General features: G+C 32.7%; 1 protein-coding gene across 3 annotated transcripts in view; it reads left to right on the top strand.

Annotated features, from left to right (window-relative positions):
- The window catches only part of LOC145256013 (sodium channel and clathrin linker 1-like), a 72220-nt gene that overhangs the window by 8992 nt on the left and 42761 nt on the right, over window positions 1–20467 (top strand). For all 3 annotated transcript variants that reach the window (XR_013863931.1, XM_080114645.1, XM_080114644.1), the window contains exons 3-6: window positions 2323–2363; window positions 11791–11854; window positions 14168–14232; window positions 15492–15618. Coding sequence is in view for 2 of the 3 variants with exons in the window: in XM_080114645.1 (XP_079970771.1) it covers window positions 2323–2363; window positions 11791–11854; window positions 14168–14232; window positions 15492–15618 (297 nt within the window). In the remaining variant the exon portion in view is untranslated. The remainder of the gene's footprint in view (window positions 1–2322; window positions 2364–11790; window positions 11855–14167; window positions 14233–15491; window positions 15619–20467) is intronic.

Below are 20467 nucleotides of genomic sequence, written 5' to 3'. Positions count from 1 at the left end.
TCCACCAGGAAGATAAGTTGGTGTTTACTTGTGTCATAAGTTTATTACTAGATCAGCAGCTACATTTAAAAAAAAAAGTCCTGGTTAAGGAATGAATTGTCAAAGGCATTTGTCTAGGGTCATAAGAGAAAAGGAACAGATTAAAAAACATATATTTAAAAGATCTTTATGAGTGTCACTCATTATCATTTGGGGGTTACGGTTAATAAATGACATCTATTATATAAAGAGCAAATGTATGTGTTTGTATGGTCAGCTAAAAGTGTTAAACTACTAAACAAAGACCCACAAAGTTTATATTTTCTTGATCAATATTGCCTTGGGGGTATTAGATCTAAAATTTAGAAATAAAAATTGATTTTTTTTAGGTAAACTGATTCTGATTTTGTGGTGACGGCAGTGGTTATGTAGTGGTGAAGGATAAGTTTTTTTATCAGTTTCTAATGTAATTATTTACTACTTTGGATATTTTCTAATCTTATTACCAACTAATTTGAAAAGAAATTGCTGACTCATTATTCAAGAGAGGAAATGAGTCAGCATTTTTAAAAATTTAACCCTGAATTTTATTTGTGGAATTGCTTGATGAGTTTGTAGTGAAGCAATGGTTGCTTAATCCTTGATCACACTTTCTGTTCTGAACTGACATTGCTTGATGAGTCTATAGTGAAGCAAGTGTTAGCTAATCCATAACTACACATCATTTTCTGAATCATTATTGCTTGATGAGTTCATAATGGGTGAGGCAAAAAATTGGAATTGATCAAAACCATTTGTTCTCTGCATTTTCTGGGATCAATAATTGTAAGATTACAGAATTACTTTCAGTAAAGGATATGTAGTAAATCTCTTCAGACTATTGACTTCATCAACATTACGAAATGAAATGGAGGGGAAAAAATTAGGAATTGACCAGGATCTACTTGATATTGTTGTGAAAGCCTTTTTATTAAGATTATAGTAGTGTATTTGGTAAGTGAGGATAGATGAACATAAACTTTTTTTTTCTATTTGGCCTTCTCCCGAAGCAATAAAATTAATAACTGTAAGAGTATTGTATTACTTTTGCTAAGTGGTATATATTAAATCTATTTTGACTATTTTCTTTATCAACATTATTTATCTTCATATTTTTGTGAAATGGAATGGGCCAAGAAATTAATAATTGACAGGAACCATGTATTTTACTTTGCATCAATAATCATTATCAACATTATTTCTCTTGATATTTTGATTTTCATCATACATTCACAGTAGTATATTTAGTATGTGAGAAAGGTGAGGGTGGATAACAGAATCTTTTGTTCTACTCAGTGTTGCCTGGGAGCCATAAATGTGAATAACAATATTACACTTAAATCTTTTTAGACTATTTTCATTATCACATTATTTCTCTTGATATTACTTCGAAAGTGGGTGGGATGAATGGAATTATATGGTATCAAGAATATTGTGTTTTGTTCTACTTGGCATTGTCCAAGAGCAATTAATATTAGATTACAGTGTTACATTTAAAACAAATAGCCCCGGTAAATGAATTATATTATTTTTTTTTTCAACACAAGACAAAAAAGAAGAATGAGCTTGATGGAGGAGAAAGAAAGGGTTGGGTTAAGGGAGAGAATAATGAGGAAGAGGGAAATAGAGAAAGATAGAGAGAGAGAGATGGCTAGAAAGAAATTAGAATCAAAAGGAGGATTGACAATAGATAAATATTTAAAAAAATCCTTGAGTTCAGAAACTGACTTGTATAACCATTTAATGCCAACTGGTTACAAACTGAAATAGAATACCATTGTGTAAGCAAAACTAGAAACACAGAAGGAATATTAGATGAAACCAAGGGAACTGAAACTATCAGAATAAATAAGAAAAATCACATAATCTGGTCCCACCTTCACTGCCCACCTCCTCCCCACACGTGATTACACAAGCATTTGTGAATGCAAGCAAAAATAGTTATAGAAGGGCAGAGAGCACAATCCAGACTTCCACTAGAAGGAAACAGAGTATACTGGAATCACTGGTAGGCTTATTGCCACTGAAGTTCCAGAGAAGACCAATGACCAATACCACAAGAAACTGATGGCAAAGTTAACTTGCAATGGTTACCGAAAAAAGTGGAAAGTACTGGAAATCTGGAGAGACTTGTTATCACTCGTATTCCAAGGAACACCACCTGTTGTTGCCAATGAGCGATCACTCATGTGAGAACTCTTAGTTGGAAAAACTAAAAAGAACATTTTTTAATAATGTTACTACTGTTACTTCTCATGTTTATCTCTCAGTCATATCTAACATTTCTCATACTATTCGTTGCAGGAACCTCATTTACCAGTTATAACTTGGTTAACAGAAGAAAGGTAAGCTTGCTTTTATTTTACATTCATTAAATGATATGCAAATGATATGATAGATATGTAAAGTGAGTCATAAAGTCAAGCTTAGTTGTGATGACCTCAAAGAAAGACTAAATCTTGAGAGTATAGGTGTAATATTGCACGCCATTCCTTTTTCAGGGATTACATATTACTGTCTTTCCAGCTGAATGCTTTCATAGCTGAACGATTCCCAACCAGCTGACAACTTGCTTATCCTGTCTACTCATTCCAACTCATTCACTCAAGACTTCTGACTCGGTCCTGGATATGACCTTAAACTATATCTAATTGTGAGGCCCCAGCTTGCGGGTTTTGGGGAGTGTGGAGCCACCCTTTAATTGCCATTGCTCTCAGGTCCACTCTGACCCGGAGTGGTAGTACCTGTTAGGGTCCCAACTATGGGTTAAATAGAAATCGACTTGAAAACAACAAATATATTCTATTAAAAATTTTTTCTTCAAACATCTTTGGATTCGGCATTAAATAGCCTGAAAAGGGTTGATATACCATAAAACAAAAACAACCTCAACCATCTGACTAACTCCTAACTAATTGATTACCATGTTGTAATTTTCTTCTAAACCAAAAAGTATATTTTCAAACCATTTCGTTACGTCACCGACTCCACATGACCAAAAACATAAATCATCTCCCTTCGTCATGTATTATGTTTATGCTCTAACATTCCTTTTTAATAAAACATATTTGTTTAATCTAGTCAAGTTAAATTCCTAAAATGTCATTTAACAATATTTGTCTTCGAATTGCATTTTTCTCTTTAAAACAAATCTAATTCAATCTACGCAATAATAATAATGATCTTCTAGCTCAGATAATTTTGCAGTATCCCAGGCATGCTAATCTGCAACATAGGGATCTGTGTGCAAAACAGGAGACTTTGATGGTATGGCCACATTGAAAGAATGGATGACAGTTCTTGACTTAGTAGATGTAGGACAGTTGAGGTAGTAGGTTCAGTTCACAAGAGAAGGTTAAGGAAGAAATTAGAGATTGTGATAAGAATGGACTTGAGAGATAAATAAAAACCTTGCCAGAGATAGGTGACTTTGGAAATCAGTTTCTTAAAACTGTTCAAAACAGGCCAGTATGTAAAACGGATGACAGAATACAATGATAATAATTCAACCTTTTGTTTCTGATGTATGTTAACCCATCTATCTATCAATAACAATATCATAACCTTCTATATAGATGTAATAAGCATGACAGAATATGGTTTCCTTTATCTATACTCTGCCTCTCTCTTTCTACTCCCTCTCTCTTTCTGCACCCTCTCTCTCTTTCTGCACATTTTCCTTCTCCTTAGACTCGGTTGTCGATTTAGCATAAAAACATGGCTGTTTTTTTCTTTTTCTGTTTTTTTCCTTTTTGTTTTTAAAACTAAAATGTCAATCTTTCATTATATTTTATTAAATCAAGCAATTTCTGTATGTTCTTTAAATATCTAAAGCCAAGATTAACAAGCTAACAGAAACATTTTTATTTATTTTAAGGATTATTCAGTAAAATTAATGTTATAATATTAATGTTAAAATAATATTTTAATACAGATTAATGTTATAATATTAATATTAAAATAATATTTTAATACAGATTAATGCTATAATATTAATATTAAAATAATATTTTAATAGATTAATGTTATAATATTAATATTAAAATAATATTTTAATACAGATTAATGTTATAATATTAATATTAAAATAATATTTTAATACAGATTAATGTTATAATATTAGTATTAAAATAATATTTTAATACAGATTAATCCACCAAAATGTCACCCATTAATAAAATTTACAATTCTTTCTGCAATCGAATTATGTTTGATAAATTTCAGTCTATACGTAAGTTCATCAAGTTTAATTCATAAATGCTCAACAATCTTTATTTCATTGCTATTCAATGATATATGTGGATACTTTAGTGATCATCTCATTAGTAGAAGGTGTGATTCTTAATGAAATTCTCACTCACTAGATCTTGATCTTCCAGATTTTTATTTGTGGGACTCAGCAATAATGTCTATTGAAACTCTCAGCAGACTATTTTTGAACTGAAAAGGGTCATCACAGCCACAGTCAGGATAGTGCCAAAAGAGAAATATGTAAAAATTATTGACAGTTTTACGCATTGTATTCAGCTATGTTTATTATTGAATGCTGATAAAACAAAGATTATTGGAAATTTATAGTTGAAACTTGGTGGACAAGTCAGTCACTGGCTGAAATTTATTAAAAAAAAATAGCTGAGATATCAGAAGTTAAATTTTATGAATATTTGACTTTTATCCATTTTCAACAGTTCAATATACCTATTAATATTTAACAAAAGAACATAAGGTACAGCTAGTATATATTTAAACAGTCTGTTTATGAAAATTATTTGCATAATTTGGCTATTATTATAGGTATGTAGGTTATTGAAACAAATACTGATATTAATTAATATTTTATCCTTCATATATTCTTAGATTATTATTTTATCTTTATTTTATTTTCCTATTACTATATACCATTTACCAAATGTAATATTATAATCATACATATATTGGGCCTGGGCAACACCGAGTAGAATAAAATACAATGACATTCTTGTTTCTGGCTAATTCTGTGCCCACTAACAAAGATAAAACAAAGACATTCATGGCTGAAACTTAGTGGACAAGTCAGGCATTGGCTGAAGTTTATTTGTACCAAATATTGTTGGAATGGATTGCAGAAGTGAATGTGAATTTTATTAATGATTCCATGGATTACATTTTTTTTTATTAGGTGGAGATGGGGGTATCATGTCTTTAGAAGAAGCCATGTTTTTATTTTTATTTTTATGTAGTAATATTTTCTTCTAGCTGTACCTACCCGACATTGTTTGAGTGTCAACATAAGAAGAGTCTAGAAAAAAATAATCCAAAATAAAGTCATGTTTACAAATTATTTTAAGCAGGAGTTTTTCCTTTATTTAATTGTAAAATAAGAAAATTAATGCTATGTATATTTTTCCAAGTTAGGTGTAGGTGAAAAACACACATACAATGACAGCTGATGTCATAGTTTTAGTAATACAGATTTGAACCAATATAGTCACTCAAAAAGAAGTAATGTAATATTTTAAGATATGAATGTACTCAGATACAATATTTTTGAAAAATGACCATACATTGTATTGTTTATGCCCTAAGATGCAACCATAGTGCCGATATAGTACAATTTCAAAAATCGTGCAACGCCAAAAAATTAAAAAAGGAAAAACAAAAAAAAAAATAAATACAAAATGTGTGTGTGTATTGTAGGCTAGGCTATATTGTTTCAGTCCTCTTTCTCTGCTTCTTCTTCCTCCTCCTGCCTCACTTTTGTTAGTCCTTCATCCCCGTCTCCATGGCAAGTTGGTTACAATTGTATTCTTTATTTTTTCATTCATCCTTTGTTACATTAAGACTTAAATATTAAGCATTTAGTAAATTCATTCAGTGTTTTTAATTGTGTATAATCTTGCCCCTTTTAAGATACCATATTGTGTGTGTGTGTGTGTGTGTGTGTGTGTGTGTGTGTGTGCATGGTCGCCTTCTTTTCTCTCTTCCTCTCTCCTTGCATGCATCTCGTACGCTAGCACTACCCTAGGCAGTGAGCACAACTCTACTTTTTTATTGTTTTTATTAAAATTTATTATTATATATTAACTTCTGTGTCATTACTGTTGTATTTATCTTTCTTTAGTAATTGTTTGAGCTTGTTTTAGGTAAATTTCTTATCCTAGGAAAGGATTAATTCTGTTTCTTTTAATTCAAATGGGAATAATTATTTTGAGATATGATTTTTTTTCAAGATACGTCAGCGAACATGGAATGAATTAAATTTGTATCTGAAGGTATTATTTTAACTAAAAACACCATGATCAAGGGAAATAATTCCGAGGGCTTATTGCAAAATATGTTTTATAAGGAAGCTTTTTATTTTACGTATGTTTTTTAGTTAAATAAATATGTGATTAACAGTATAACAAAAATGAATGTGTATGATTTAAGGACATGGAAATTTGTTTTTACAAATAAAACAATTTTTAAAGATTTTTAAAACATTTTTATTAAAAATTTTCATATCAAAGATTTCTTTCAGGCATTTATATCAAACATTTAATTAAAGACTAGTGGGGCTACCCAACGTTGCTCAGGACCATATAAACAATGAGAAAATTGAAGTTGATTTTGAATATAATTGTTTTTCTTTGGAGAGAGGAATTTTTAATCTGCATGTATCATTTGCTATTTTGAGCAAAAGAATATTTTACCTACCCTAGGACGGCTATTACACATGTATGAAATAATTGTACCTTCCCTAGGACAGGTAATTTACAGAATGTATATGAAATAATTTTATCTTTTGAGACGGGTAATTTACAACACATATTTAGAATATGTTTACCTACCTTCGGACGAGTAATTTATATACATATATGAAACAATCTAACATACTCTCAACAGGTATTGTACAACATATATGAAATAATTTCTCTTCCCACCAAGGCCACCATAATTTTAAGAAAATGGATCATTAGGATTTCCAAATTAATACATAAATACATTGTGTTGGTTAATGAGTTCGCAACCCTTGCTTCACCATAAATTTCAACTTTACTGTATTTCTTTCCTTCCTCACTATCGGCACTATTATTGTAAGAAAAATTGTCATTTTTTTGGAAGATGTCTTAGCAGGATTTTAAAATTAATGCATAAATACATTGGCACAGTTAAATGATTAGAAAACCCTTGCTTCATTATCAAATTCTATATTACTCTGTTTCATTTTTTCACCACTACCAACAACAAAATTTTTTGGAAAAAAGACATCATTTTCGGAAGATTATTCATCAGGCTTTACAAACAAATAAACAAATATGTTGAAAAGCTTAGTGGTTAGGCAATCCTTACTTCACTACAAAATTCCACATTACTGTGTTCTTTCCCTCCCTACTACTGACACTATCATTTTAAGTGAAATGATATCAGTTCTTGACCATAACTCAGCAAGTTTTCCAAATAATTACATAAATGCATTGATGCGAATGATCATTAGGCAACTTTTACTTTACCACAATTTTCAATATTCATATAGTTGTCTCCCCTTACAACAACATGTTAGTAAGAGAAAGATGTCATTTTCGGAATATGATTCCATAGTTATTCCATATTTTTGGAATATGACATTGTGGGAGATTGCATAGTGACCCCCAAAATGGACATTACTCTCTTCAGCCCCATGCCAAAAGTGAAGATTTTTTAGTTCATAGAGAACCCCAGAGCACGTTAAAAAGCAACATAAGCATGTGTCTTTCTACTCACCACTACAACTGTGACGTCATTCCCCGAAGTTAACATTGAAAATTCAGAAAAATATTGTTGATCACCTACAGAAACTGATAAATATTCTGGGCTTATTATTTCATTACAAACACACCAATCAATTAACTCACATTTCATTATTTTTCAAAATTCTTGGATATGTTACTAATTTAGACAATCATTTTTTGTAATTTTAATCCACATTATCGCCCCCCCCCCTCCTTACGAAAATAATAACTATGTGATAATGTTTGTTAAAAATATACATGAAATAAAGTAATGTTAAAATTGTAAACTGTTTCGGCCATTTCCAGCACTGACTTCTCATTCCACCCCCTACCCCACTGTTAAAAATATACATTGAATAAATTAATGTCTAAAACATAAAATGTTGCAGCCATTTCCAGGAATGACTTTATATTCCCCACCCACTGTTAAAAATATGAATGAAATATAGTAATGTTTAACTCGTAAATGGTTTCGGCCATTTTCTGGACTGATTTCATATACCCCATCCCACTGTTTTAAAAACATACATGAAATAATGTAATGTCTAAATTGTAGACTGTTTCAGCTTTTATATATTAGATAAAGTAATTTTGAGACCGTAAACTGCTTCAGCTGTTTCCGGGCCTGACTCCGTATCCCTACTTCTTTTAAAAATATATATGAAATAAAGTATTTTTGAGATCATAAACTGCTTCAGCCATTACCGGGACTTACTCCATATTCCCCTCCCCACCTCTTAAAATATATGTTGTGTCAGTTATTAAGTGTTTTTTTTTTTAGAAGGAGGTAATGCCTGGTAGAAAACTATATTACGCTTACTTAGCCTTTTGACTAAGATCAAAGTGTAGTATCTGTTCTGACACAGCATTTCAGCGAAATACACCTACTGGCCCCCTCTCCATAAACAGAAAAGGTGGTGGTAATGCTTGGGAGAATGAACAGGCACTAATTCACCACACCCCAACCTCATCTAAAAAAAGAAGGTTTGGTAATCCCTGGCGGCCTTCAGAGTACTTTTTAAAGCAACATAAACGTGCTTTCTCTCCCCCCCCATCATCAACACATGACGTCACTTCCGGAAAATGACTCAGCAGTTTTTTGGAAATACATGATTTCATTATAAATTGTTTGTATTTTTTAAATATGCATACTACACTGTAGAAGCACCTTATTTAAAATTCATGCTACTCAAAAAATAAATATTTCAAAGTGCAGTTAATGATTAGACAACACTTGCTTTACAATAAACTAATCAAGAAATTGGATTAAGAAACAGATACTTGATGTTTACTAATACTAAACAAAAATAGAGATAATACATGTCAGTTTCTTATTTGATAAATTGTTAGGTGAAAGTACAGAATAGTTTAATAATACCTTCCCCTACCCATATTAAGAATCGTTTTCTAAATAATAATGTTATTATTTCAGCACTGTCCGTATCTCGTGTGTCATCCCCCCCTACTCCGTCTTAAAATAATGTATGAAATTAAGTAAATATGAGATCATAAAAAAGATGTATAGGTTTGTTTTCATATTTACAAATTTCAAACCGTGAGTAAAATGTATGCATGATTTTTTTTTTTTTTTTTTAATACAAAAATATACAAAAATGAATTGGTGTCATCAGTTAGAATTGAAATTAAAAAGAACCGAGAGTTCCAGCCTGAGAAAAAAAAACAAATGTATGTGCATGCGCACAAAAAAAAAACAAAATGTCAGCTAATGCTTAATGAACATTTTACATGTAAATTTGCCAATGTCTATATGCGATAGACATGCATGTAAGCAAATATATTATTCGCTATAAATCACCCTTGGTGCATGAATATTATTTCCTGAGAATTTCAGTGGTATGTTTAAGAGTTTACCTGTTAGATATTTACACACACACATACATCTACTGTTTTATTTATATAGATTATTTAAAAAAAAATGCATTATTTGCCATTAGTTATAGATGAAAGCTGTCATTATTTACTTATTTTCCTATTATATCTTTTAAATGATCACTATTTTGAGATAGATCTCTTCTTCAGACAAAAATTAAGAATTGTGATCGGCATTTGTGTTTGTTTGAGTATCTGCTGTTATTGGATACATCCTTTCAAATGAACATTTTTTTCAAATAGAGACGCTATATCTAACTGTTAGTTGATAATATCGTTGCCAGAATGCAGTCATAAATATGAAACTGATTATTTTTGAGATCATAAACTGCTTCAGCCATTACCGGGACTTACTCCATATTCCCCTCCCCACCTCTTAAAATATATGTTGTGTCAGTTATTGTTTTTTTTTTTAGAAGGAGGTAATGCCTGGTAGAAAACTATATTACGCTTACTTAGCCTTTTGACTAAGATCAAAGTGTAGTATCTGTTCTGACACAGCATTTCAGCGAAATACATTAGAATATGAGCATAATTTTTTTAAAAACTCTAATTCACCCCAAACAAGGCATATTGGCACTTGGGCATAAGGAGCTACAGGGACACCATGTAGAGAGTTGAACAAATTTAAATTTCTGCACATTCATAGATTTAAGGAGGCAAGAAAGAGGGAGGGAATTCCAAAAATAGACTTCATGGCCTGGTGGGAGATGTCCTTTTCTCTTCGCTGCAACCTCTGTCTCACAGAAGAGATGTTGCGAGTTTGTCTCTGCTTTATCGTTATTTTCATGGAAAGTGTTCAACTGAGCTTAAATCTATGGTCCCCCCTCGCCAAACTTTCACAAAAAACACTAGACTAGCTGAAAACATTATCAATAATTTTCCCCACTCTTTATCTGTACCTAAACCTAAACATAGATTCCATGATCAAAGCTTCTTTCTTAGAACTGCACGCCTGTGGAATTGTCTTCCGTTTTCCTGCTTTCCAGCTTTCTATAATATGGTTGTCTTCAAGTCCAACGTGAACAAATTTCTGATGAGCTGTTCCACTTAAGTTAACAAATTTACCGAACTTCCATTACTATCGATTACTATATTGTCCTTTTGACTACTGTACACTCTTTAACCCGTATCCTTGAGTGGCCTATCGGCCTTGATAAGTGGTGACGTTTATGTAAAAAAAAAAATAAATAAATAAAAAAGTCTAGAAAGTTTGAGAGAAGAAACTATTTGAGTAGAAAGCTTTCTAAGGACCTCTACAGTGAAAGGATGGGATTCTGCTGCTTGTCAGGTTAGTCGGAGGTATGTATGCCAAGGGGACACAAGTGCTATGAGTTCATCAGAGCAAATTCCATTGAAGTACTTGGTTGAGAGAGCAGGACCTATTAGATTGGAAGCTTTTTTTGATTCTGTCCAAGAGAAAGAGGCTACTGGTAGATGCATGAGCCCAAATGTGCAACAATACATGAGTGAATAGTGGCTTTGTAGAGATATAGGAAACTGTTAGGCATGAGTAGTTTTCTAGCACAGTAGAGGGAGCCCACATACTTTGCAGTTGCCTTGGCAATGTTTTTCAATATATTTGTTCCAGATCACATTTTTATGCATGTGCGTGTGAGTCAGTTGTGTATGAGAGTGTTAAATTAAGATTTGAGTTCTAAAAATTTATTTTTTCTTTTTAGTTATTTAAAATTTTGTTAAATTGAAAGAAGTAAACATATTCTAAGCATATCTGATCATCAATTAATGGATGACTCAAGATAAGAAGAATATTTTTCATCTCTAATTTATTATTTTTCTTTTATACTTTCCTCCTTTTTCATTATGAATTAAAATCAATATTTATACAATAAAATTATTTTTTACAAACAATGTAGAAATACTGGCTTTTTTTGTTTGGAGTAAAAAAAATTCATTTTTAATTATGAGCGTTTGTGCTGAAAAGATTTTATTTAGAAATGAAAAACCAGTTACTTTAGTTTATTTATTAAATATTTTTTTCATAGAACTGGCCTTATTTTAGGTATCCTTGACTCTGAAATATTGAAAATTTTCCATCTTAATAAATATAATAAGCTAAAAAGTATTTTAAAGTTTAAAAAACCCTTTTTTGTTTCAAACAAATTTATGAATTCCACCATTTCTCTTCCAGTTTATTATCTCCTCTCATGGTTGAATATGACAACAAAATCAAACAAAAAGATGCACACATTCAGGTACAGTCAGTCATTGTTTTTATTTTGTTATCCAAAACGTTTTCTAATTTCAATCACAAATATTGTATATTCTTTCACAATCCGCTAATGATTTTAACTTGACACCATGGGATCTGCATTGCTGTCTTAGTTTACTACATCAGAGCTGGAAGCTGATGTCAAAATAATTCATGACTAAAAATACCTTTTTTCATATTTTTGTAAAACGCACAATTCAGTAGTAATTGCTACTCTCACATACTGACTTCTCATGTTACCTTACTGATTGAGAATTTAAGTAGATTTCATGACTTTATAAATTAGCTTTTCACATGGGAGCATAAATTTGGAATAATTGATATTCTATGATATTCTATTTTATTAAGACCAGTAATGCATGAATAAGTAATTGAAATCAATTCTTTGAACATGAATGTGGCAACAATATTCCATCCTAGGATGTACTTGGCTCTTGTACAGGTAGAGAATTGCATCAACAATGAGATGCCTGCTGGAGCGGTAAAATGACGCAACCATTTTTTCAGCGACCTTGGCAACGGATTTGATCTACATGTTCCTTTTCAGATCAGGAGTGAAGGTCAGATCAAGAAGCTTATCTAAATATGACTTGTCCTCAAGGTGAGAGCCATTCATTTCAATAGGGGACAGATATGGGTCAGAGCGTGGATGATGGAAAGAGAGCAGCTTGGTTTTAGATACATTAAAATTAACCAGCCACCTTTTTCCCCATTGCATCACATGCTCAAGATCAGAGAACAGAGAATCAGAGATCTTGGCCATTTCTAGCCTTTGAAATGTTGCCATAGATGGTAGTGTCGTCTGCATAAATGTCTATGAATGATCTAAAAATGTGATTCGGGAGATCATTGATGAAGATCAGGAAGAGAGTTGGGCCCAGGATGGAACCTTGAGGAATGCCAGCAGTAATACTGTGAGGTTTTGATTTCTGCTCATCACTTCTGTTCTAAATCTATCAGAGAGAAATGATTTAATAATTGAGAAGACATCTCCAGCTATGGTATAGCTGGAGATCTTATGTAGTAGATCTTTATGCCACACTCTATTTGAAAGCCTTTGATATGTCAAGAGCAATTGTCCTGGAAACAAGACACGCGTCAAGAGATTCAATAATCCTTTGGAATATTACTGTTAGCACATCAGCTGTAGATCTAGCAAAATGGAAACCATATTGCATGTTACTGAGTAGGTTGTTTCTGTTGAGGTGATTGACCACTTCTCTGTTTAACACAAATTCCAGTAAAGTTACTCATGTCCCAGGAGACTGATTGGCTTGTACTGAGAGGGAGATGACTAATCACATGGATTTTTAAATATGGGGCAGCTTAATAAGGTTTTCCAGTGATGTTGGGAAGCATTTCTCCTTAAAACAATGTTTGTAAGTATGGGGGCTAGTTCTGGTTGAGGCTTTTTGAGTACTATAATTAGAATGCCATTGGGGTCAGTTGCTTTACTGGGATCGAGATTTTTAAAAGCTTTGCTGCATCACATACAGTTATTTGTATGTCTGTATGACATAGGAGGAAATATGTTTGTACAAGAATTCCTACAAGACCTCGTATTCAACACAAAGTTTGTGGTTTACCTTTTCCATCAACGATATTTAAGCTTTTTCTTTTATATCAAGGGACATAACTCTGGCATAGAAAACAATTTTTCTCAAAGGTATATAACTCTGTTCCCAAGAAGGGATAATGTTCCATCAAAGATAGATGTTGGGTTTGTGCCTCTTACCGGTTGATTTAACTGCTGATTATTTCAGAATACTCTATATTTTTCTACTAATTAGGGCCATAAAAAACATTAGGATTATTTTTTAGATATTATTTTATGGTAATGGTGTGAAAAGACAAACCTAAGCAGCCATGGTTAGCAAACAGTGGCAACCAAACTGATAACCCTTTATGTACAAGACTAAGGTGATTATACAAATGTAGACGCTATTGGGAGTTTGAGGTGACAAAATAAAAAATGAACTTCTTGCTTAAAAAAGGTCTTCTTGGTTTTTGGACCACAGCTTGTTTGCATGTGATTTTGTTGTTGGAGAAAGGATTGCTGCTTATGCAAAGAGTAAACAACTTTGTGATGGGAGAAAAGAAGAAAAAATAATCCGTCTTGGATGTTTGTTTTCTTTTTAACTTAAAATAATGCATAAGAATCAACTGCCTAAATACATCTTTCAGTCACGTAAATTATAAATAATCATTTCATATTTAAATTGGCCAAAGTTTTTCAAAGTGAAATTTTATTATGAAAATGTTTATGATCAGTTTCCATTTGAAAACTTTTTTTCAGTCACTTTCTGAAGAATTTCCACAATTAAAAGAAGAACTATTAAAAGTAATACAAGAAAATAATGAGTAAGTAAATTGTATGTATTTTTTTATCAAAATGTTTGTATAGGACATATACATCATCCAACTGTTTAAACTAGTTAATTTAATTTTTTTGTTGCTTTTTAATATTGTAAAATTTATTGACTTTGGATCAAATTCTATTTTCAAGCTGTAATATTATTTAGTTTAATGATTTAAATGCGAAATTTACTTATTAAATACCCCCCCCCCCATTACATTTCTGTTACGGTGCTTATATGTACATTTTAAATTTGTTAATTTTTTTTTTTTTGAGATTTCATAATTTGTGTATTCATTATTTTATGGACTGTTATCTTCATCTTCATAGTTGTTGTTTCACCAGGTTCCGGCTAACTCATCCTCTGGCCTTCTTCAAGTGATTGACCATGATGGGATAGGAATGATAAGTCATGATAGAAGCATGAAGTTGAGCTAGGTCAGTATTGTATCCTCAGTAATTACTGCCTTCGATAAGTGTTGTCTCACCATGTTTTAGCCAACTAATCCTTTCGCCTATTTGGGTAGAATTGAAACCGCTATCTTCAGACAATGCTCACCTAGAACCAGAGAGACTCAATGCCTAACCCTAACCTGCACCATGGGCCCAAAGGATGATCACGGTTGGATTTTTTTATGGTCTTATAAATCCAATTTTGTGTTCTTACCTGGTCTTCCATTGTCGGTGTGTACCAAGAAGTGATATACAAATAACCATTAGTGTATAAACAAATTGAGCTTAGGTACTTTGGACAATTTCAAAACATTGTTAATTAACTGCCCGCATAGCAGCAGCCATATAGCAAAATGGTTAGGAGCTCCAACTGTCGTTTGAGCAATTGGGTTTCAATCTTGGCTTGAGGTAGTTGCTTGTCTAGCCATACTGATGAGCTGTGAAACAGCTGAAACAACAACTAGGAAGATGAGGATAACAGTCTGCAAAAAGAATGACTACACAAATTGTTAAATTCTGTTAAAACTTGTTTCTTTTTTCTTTATGTATAAAAAGAATGTTGAAAGTTTATTTTTGGATAAAAAAAACATCTTTTTTTTAATGTAATAAAATTTTAATTAGGAATTGTCACATCTTTGAAAACATTTCATAATGTTAATTTGAAAATATTTACAAATTTTAATCATGTAAAAAAAAATATTCCATAATAATTTCTAATATTTCAATAAAATATTCCATAATAATTTTTAATATTTTCATATTAAAATTTTAATTCTTGATTTTTATTAATTTTTGCTTCTTTTTTTAAAAGCTTAAGAAATAAGCTGCATGAATTCAAAGAACTTGAACTGAACTCTTTGCCTGCCATTCTGAGAGAGGCTGATGATGAGTTGTGTGCTGCAGAAAATATGAAAAAACAGTTGGTTTTAGTCACAAAGGTGAGCATTTTCTACTTTTATTATGCAAGATGAATCAGAAGTAACTGACCAGTCAAAACATTTTCAGTTCAAATAATTAAATTTACTAATATTTAAGTAATACATCATTAAATTTCCAGGTATTAGCAAGACCGTCTTAAAAGACTTTATAACGAAGGCCACGGTATTAGTTACAAATGAAAAAGTATTAGTTGCCAAAATGATATATTGGATTATCTCCCCTGTTTCTAAAGTAATTTTTAGTGCTTGTCCAGAATTCCCCTTCTTGCTTCCAATGTAATAGATATACTGAGACTATGTACGTGTATGTGTGAAAATATTGTATCCCAAAAATCACATAAATTGATCGAGTAGTTTTATTTTTATAAATAAAATAACTTTTAAACAATTAATGGGAATTCATAGGCATTACAATAAAAATCTTGCCGGTTTGACTTATACTGAATTATCTCCTATTTTTTCTTGAGACTGTTTTAAAAATGGTATTGTGGGACAGTTGTTCCTTGGCAACACATAAAATTTGATTTTCTTACTTAAAAATAAAATTATTTGATCAATTTATATGATTTTGGAATATGATATTTTCTTTCTCTCACGGGTATATATACATTTTACAGATATTTCTTTATTTTTGTTTTTTAATATACCAAGTCTGTCTTCCTGTTATACAGATCCCAAAGCGGCATCATAAAAAGTTTCCCCAAAAAATACACAATTAAACCCAGAAATCCAACTTCCAGCATAGACCCCCATTACTATATCTCCTTTTCCAACTTTCCAGAGGTTCAGTACCCAACTACAGAGGACTAAACCAGACCTATTATTCCTAAGTGAAACTGATATTGGACCGACTATTTCTCTTGATAAGTTTGTAATTAAAGGATATTCTAAGTTAACATCAAAATCTGACCCCCAAGATTGACATGGGCATGGAATATGTGCCTACATTAAAGATGGCTTTCCATATGGTAGGGACATCTCCACAGAACCCTATATTACCCTATATGTACTTCCGGGTTGCATTTGCTTACACCACTGCATTTATATTTGCTCACTATTGTCCTCACAACAGCGGAGTTACTATCTTTAAGAACATACCTGAGAAAATTGATCACATCCTGTCTGTTCATTCTTCGACTAACATTCACGTTTGTGGAGACTTCAATGTTCACAATGTGGAATGGTTAGCTCACTCAAACAAGACATGATGAAGGGAGGTTCTGTCACAATTTCTTCATTGCAGATGATCTAACTCAGATTGTTCACAAACCTACCCGTGTGCCCAACACTGATGGTCAGTATGCAAGTTTCCTAGACCTTTTTCTCACAACTTGCGCTGAGCTATGTTCATCCTCGATTCTATCTCCACTGGGATCTTCCGACTACTCGGCTGTACCAGTTAAGATTAAAAACAAAATGTAATAAGTCCTCAGATTTACCTTTCCATCGTACAGTATATCAATACTCTATGGCTGACTGGGATAGCTTCCATACATTTATATCAGATCTACCTCTGCATCCTATGTTTAAAAAGAATGTTTTCTCTAAAGTATCAGATCTTGAGGAATGATTAATTATAGGTATAGACCTTTTCATACTCTTCAAAAAATTCCAGCAAAAACCTAATTACCAGCCGTGTTTCTCTCCAGAATGTGCTGCTGCCATTGCGCACAGAAATCACTTTTTCCATTGCTTCCAATGTAATAGATATACTGAGACTAAAGCCGCTTTCAGGACTGCCAAAACCCAATGTAAAAGAGTAATAAAAAACGCGAGAGAGTTGTATGCTCACTCCGTCAAGTCCAAAGTAGCTGAGCAGCAGCTTGGTTCCCACCAGTTTTGGCAAATAGCAGGCAGGGTTCTGAACAGAAGCGTGTGCTCTCTCCCGACCATCATCAATGGACCTGAGGTAATCTCGTTAGCATCAGACAAAGCCAAACTCTTTGCCAAGAACTTTGCAGCTAATTCTGCCCTATGTAATCAAGGCTCCCCCCCTCTATTTCCTACTGTATCTGAAAATACGCTATGCGACATACAAATAACTGCGTGATGTTGCCAAGCTAATCAAAAAATCTTGATTCCAGTAAAACATTTGGCCTTGACGGCATTCCAATTTTAGTGCTGAAAAAGCTTCAACCAGAACTAGCTCCCATACTTACACAGCTGTTTAAGCATTATCTTAAGGAGAATTGCTTCCTAACACCCTGGAAAATCTCATCAGTATACCCCATATTTAAGAATTCAGGTGATCGGTCATCTTCTCAGTACAGACCAATAAATCTCCTGTGCATCATGAGTAAGTTGCTGGAATCTGTTTAAATAGAGAAGTAGTCAACCACCACAGCAAAAATAACCTTAGTGACATGCAAGATGGTTTCCATTCTGCTAGATTCACAGCAGATGTGTTAACGGTTATATCTCATAGGATTAGCGAATCTGTCGATGGAGGCTTCCTTTCTAGGGCAATTTCTCTTGACATATCAAAGGTATTGCATAAAGGTCTACTCCGCAAGATCTCCAGCTATACCATAGCTGGAAATGTCTTCTCAATTATTAAATCATTTCTATCTAAGAGGTTCATAAGAGTAGTGGTTGATGGGCAGAAATCAGAAGTTCATAGTATTAATGCTAAAATCCCTCAGGGTCCATTCTGGGCCCAACTCTCTTCCTGATCTACATTAATGATCTCCTAAATCACATCCTAAGATCATTTGTAGACATTTATGCTAACGACAGTACCATCTATGGCAACATTTCATAGGCTGTAAATGACCAAGTTCTCTCTGATTCTCTCTTCTCTGATCTAGAGCATGTGCTGCAATGGGGAAAGAGGCAGCTGGTTACTTTTAATGCATCAAAACCCAAGCTTCTATCTTTACATCATCAATGCTCTGATTCCCATCTGGCATCAATTTAAATGAATGGGTCTTGTCTTGGGGAGGTTCCATGTTTTGACAAGCTTCTAGGTCTGACCTTTACTCTTGATCTGAAATGGAACATGTACATCAAATCTGTTTCAAAGGTCGCCAGAAAAATGGTGGGATCCTTCTACCAGTCCAGTAGATATCTAACTGCTGATGCAATTCTCTACCTGTATAAGAGCCTGGTACGTTCAATGATGAAGTGCCGTTTCCACATCTGAGCAGGAGCTGCTAGAAATACCTTATCCTGCCTTGACATAGTTCAAAATAGACTTCATAGCCTAGTGAGGGATGCCTTTTTCGCTTCCCTGTGACCTCTTTCTCACAGAAATGACGTTGCGAGCTTATCTTTGTTTTATCGTTATTTTGATGACAAGTGCTAGTCTGAGCTCCAATCTATGGTTTCACCAAACTCATGTAAAATACTCTAGCTGAAACCACTATTAATAATTTCCCCCATTCTTTATCTGTGCCTAAACCTAAACGTAGATTCCATGAACAAAGCTTCTTGCTTCGAACTGTATGTCTGTGGGACTCTTTCCATCTGACTATAATATGGTCATCTTCAAGTCCAACGTAAACAAGTTCTTGATGAGCCGGCCCCTTAAGTAATCCAATTTACTAAATTTCCACTACTAACGATTACTACGATATTGTCCCATTGACTACTGTACACTCATTAACCCTTATCCTTGAGAGGCCTCCGGGTCTTGATAAGCGGTAACTCCTTTGTAAAAAAAAAATTATAGACAAGCACCTAATTTTCAATAGTATGTAATACAATAAGACAACAATGTTTGGTTGATTTTGTGAAAAAAATAACTAAAGTATTTTGGATTATTTGGACTACTGTTTTCATCTTGGATGTTGATCTCACAACATTTTGATCAATGTAACCTCTGACTTTTTTGGGTACATCTTTTCTTTTTCAATTCATCAAGGCGCATCTGAAAAAAATTGAAGGTTAAATCTATTAAAACGTTGTGAGAATAGCATCCAAGATAAAAACTGTAGTTCGAATAGTCCAAAATATTTTATTAGTTTTTACACAAAATCAACCAAAAATTTTTTAACGTTATTAAATGGTGATCACAGGTGAAGATAACTCAGTTGTTATTAGTTCCTCTCTCATATTGAAAAACAGTTTACTTGTGTTTTGTTTGAGGCTAACAATTATAATACATCTAATACAGGTTATCAATCCTCATCTCAAAAATTAACAAATGAGAAAAGTTTGTTTCATTTTTGTATTTGATTGGAAAAATAAGTTGTTTTTTATAGAAAATACTTAAAATTAAATGTTAATAACTAAAAAAAAAATTATTTCCGTCTTAATAAATGTTTAAAATCATTATTAAAAAAAATAACCAACATTATTGTGACTTAAACGAATAAAAAATGAAGTGTGTAGTTAAAAAATAAATTGTTAACTATTCTGTATTTTCAAAAATAGATTATTAACTATTCTGTACTTTCACCTAACAATTTTTGTGGTTTAAAATCGTCGCAGTGTGGTCCAAACTCACAACTCCAACTTCACCACCTTTTCTACAAGGAGGCTTTTTATCCAATTTCCCCACTCTTTATCTGTGCCTAAATCAAAACGTAGATTCCATGAACAAAGCTTCTTTCTTAGAACGGCACGCCTGTGGAACTCTGTTCCATCTGCCTGCTTCCCACCTGACTACAACCTGGATGTTTTCAAGTCCAACATTAACAAATTCCTAATGAACCACCCCCTTAAGTAAACACTTCATTAAATCTCCACACTAAGGTACTGTACTTACAATAAACCTTTTCCCTGAGTGGCTTCCGGGCTTTGATAAGTGGTGACCACCGTGTAAAAAAAAAAAAAAAATGTCGTTTGTATATGAGTTACGAGATTTCATGTTACTTCACGAAACCCAACAGCATATAATAACCGGAGC

Source organism: Euprymna scolopes, chromosome 3 (genome assembly GCF_053919585.1).
Source record: "Euprymna scolopes isolate OS-2025 chromosome 3, ASM5391958v1, whole genome shotgun sequence".
NCBI classification, from domain to species: domain Eukaryota; kingdom Metazoa; phylum Mollusca; class Cephalopoda; order Sepiida; family Sepiolidae; genus Euprymna; species Euprymna scolopes.
This window is presented reverse-complemented; position numbering and strand designations above follow the sequence as displayed.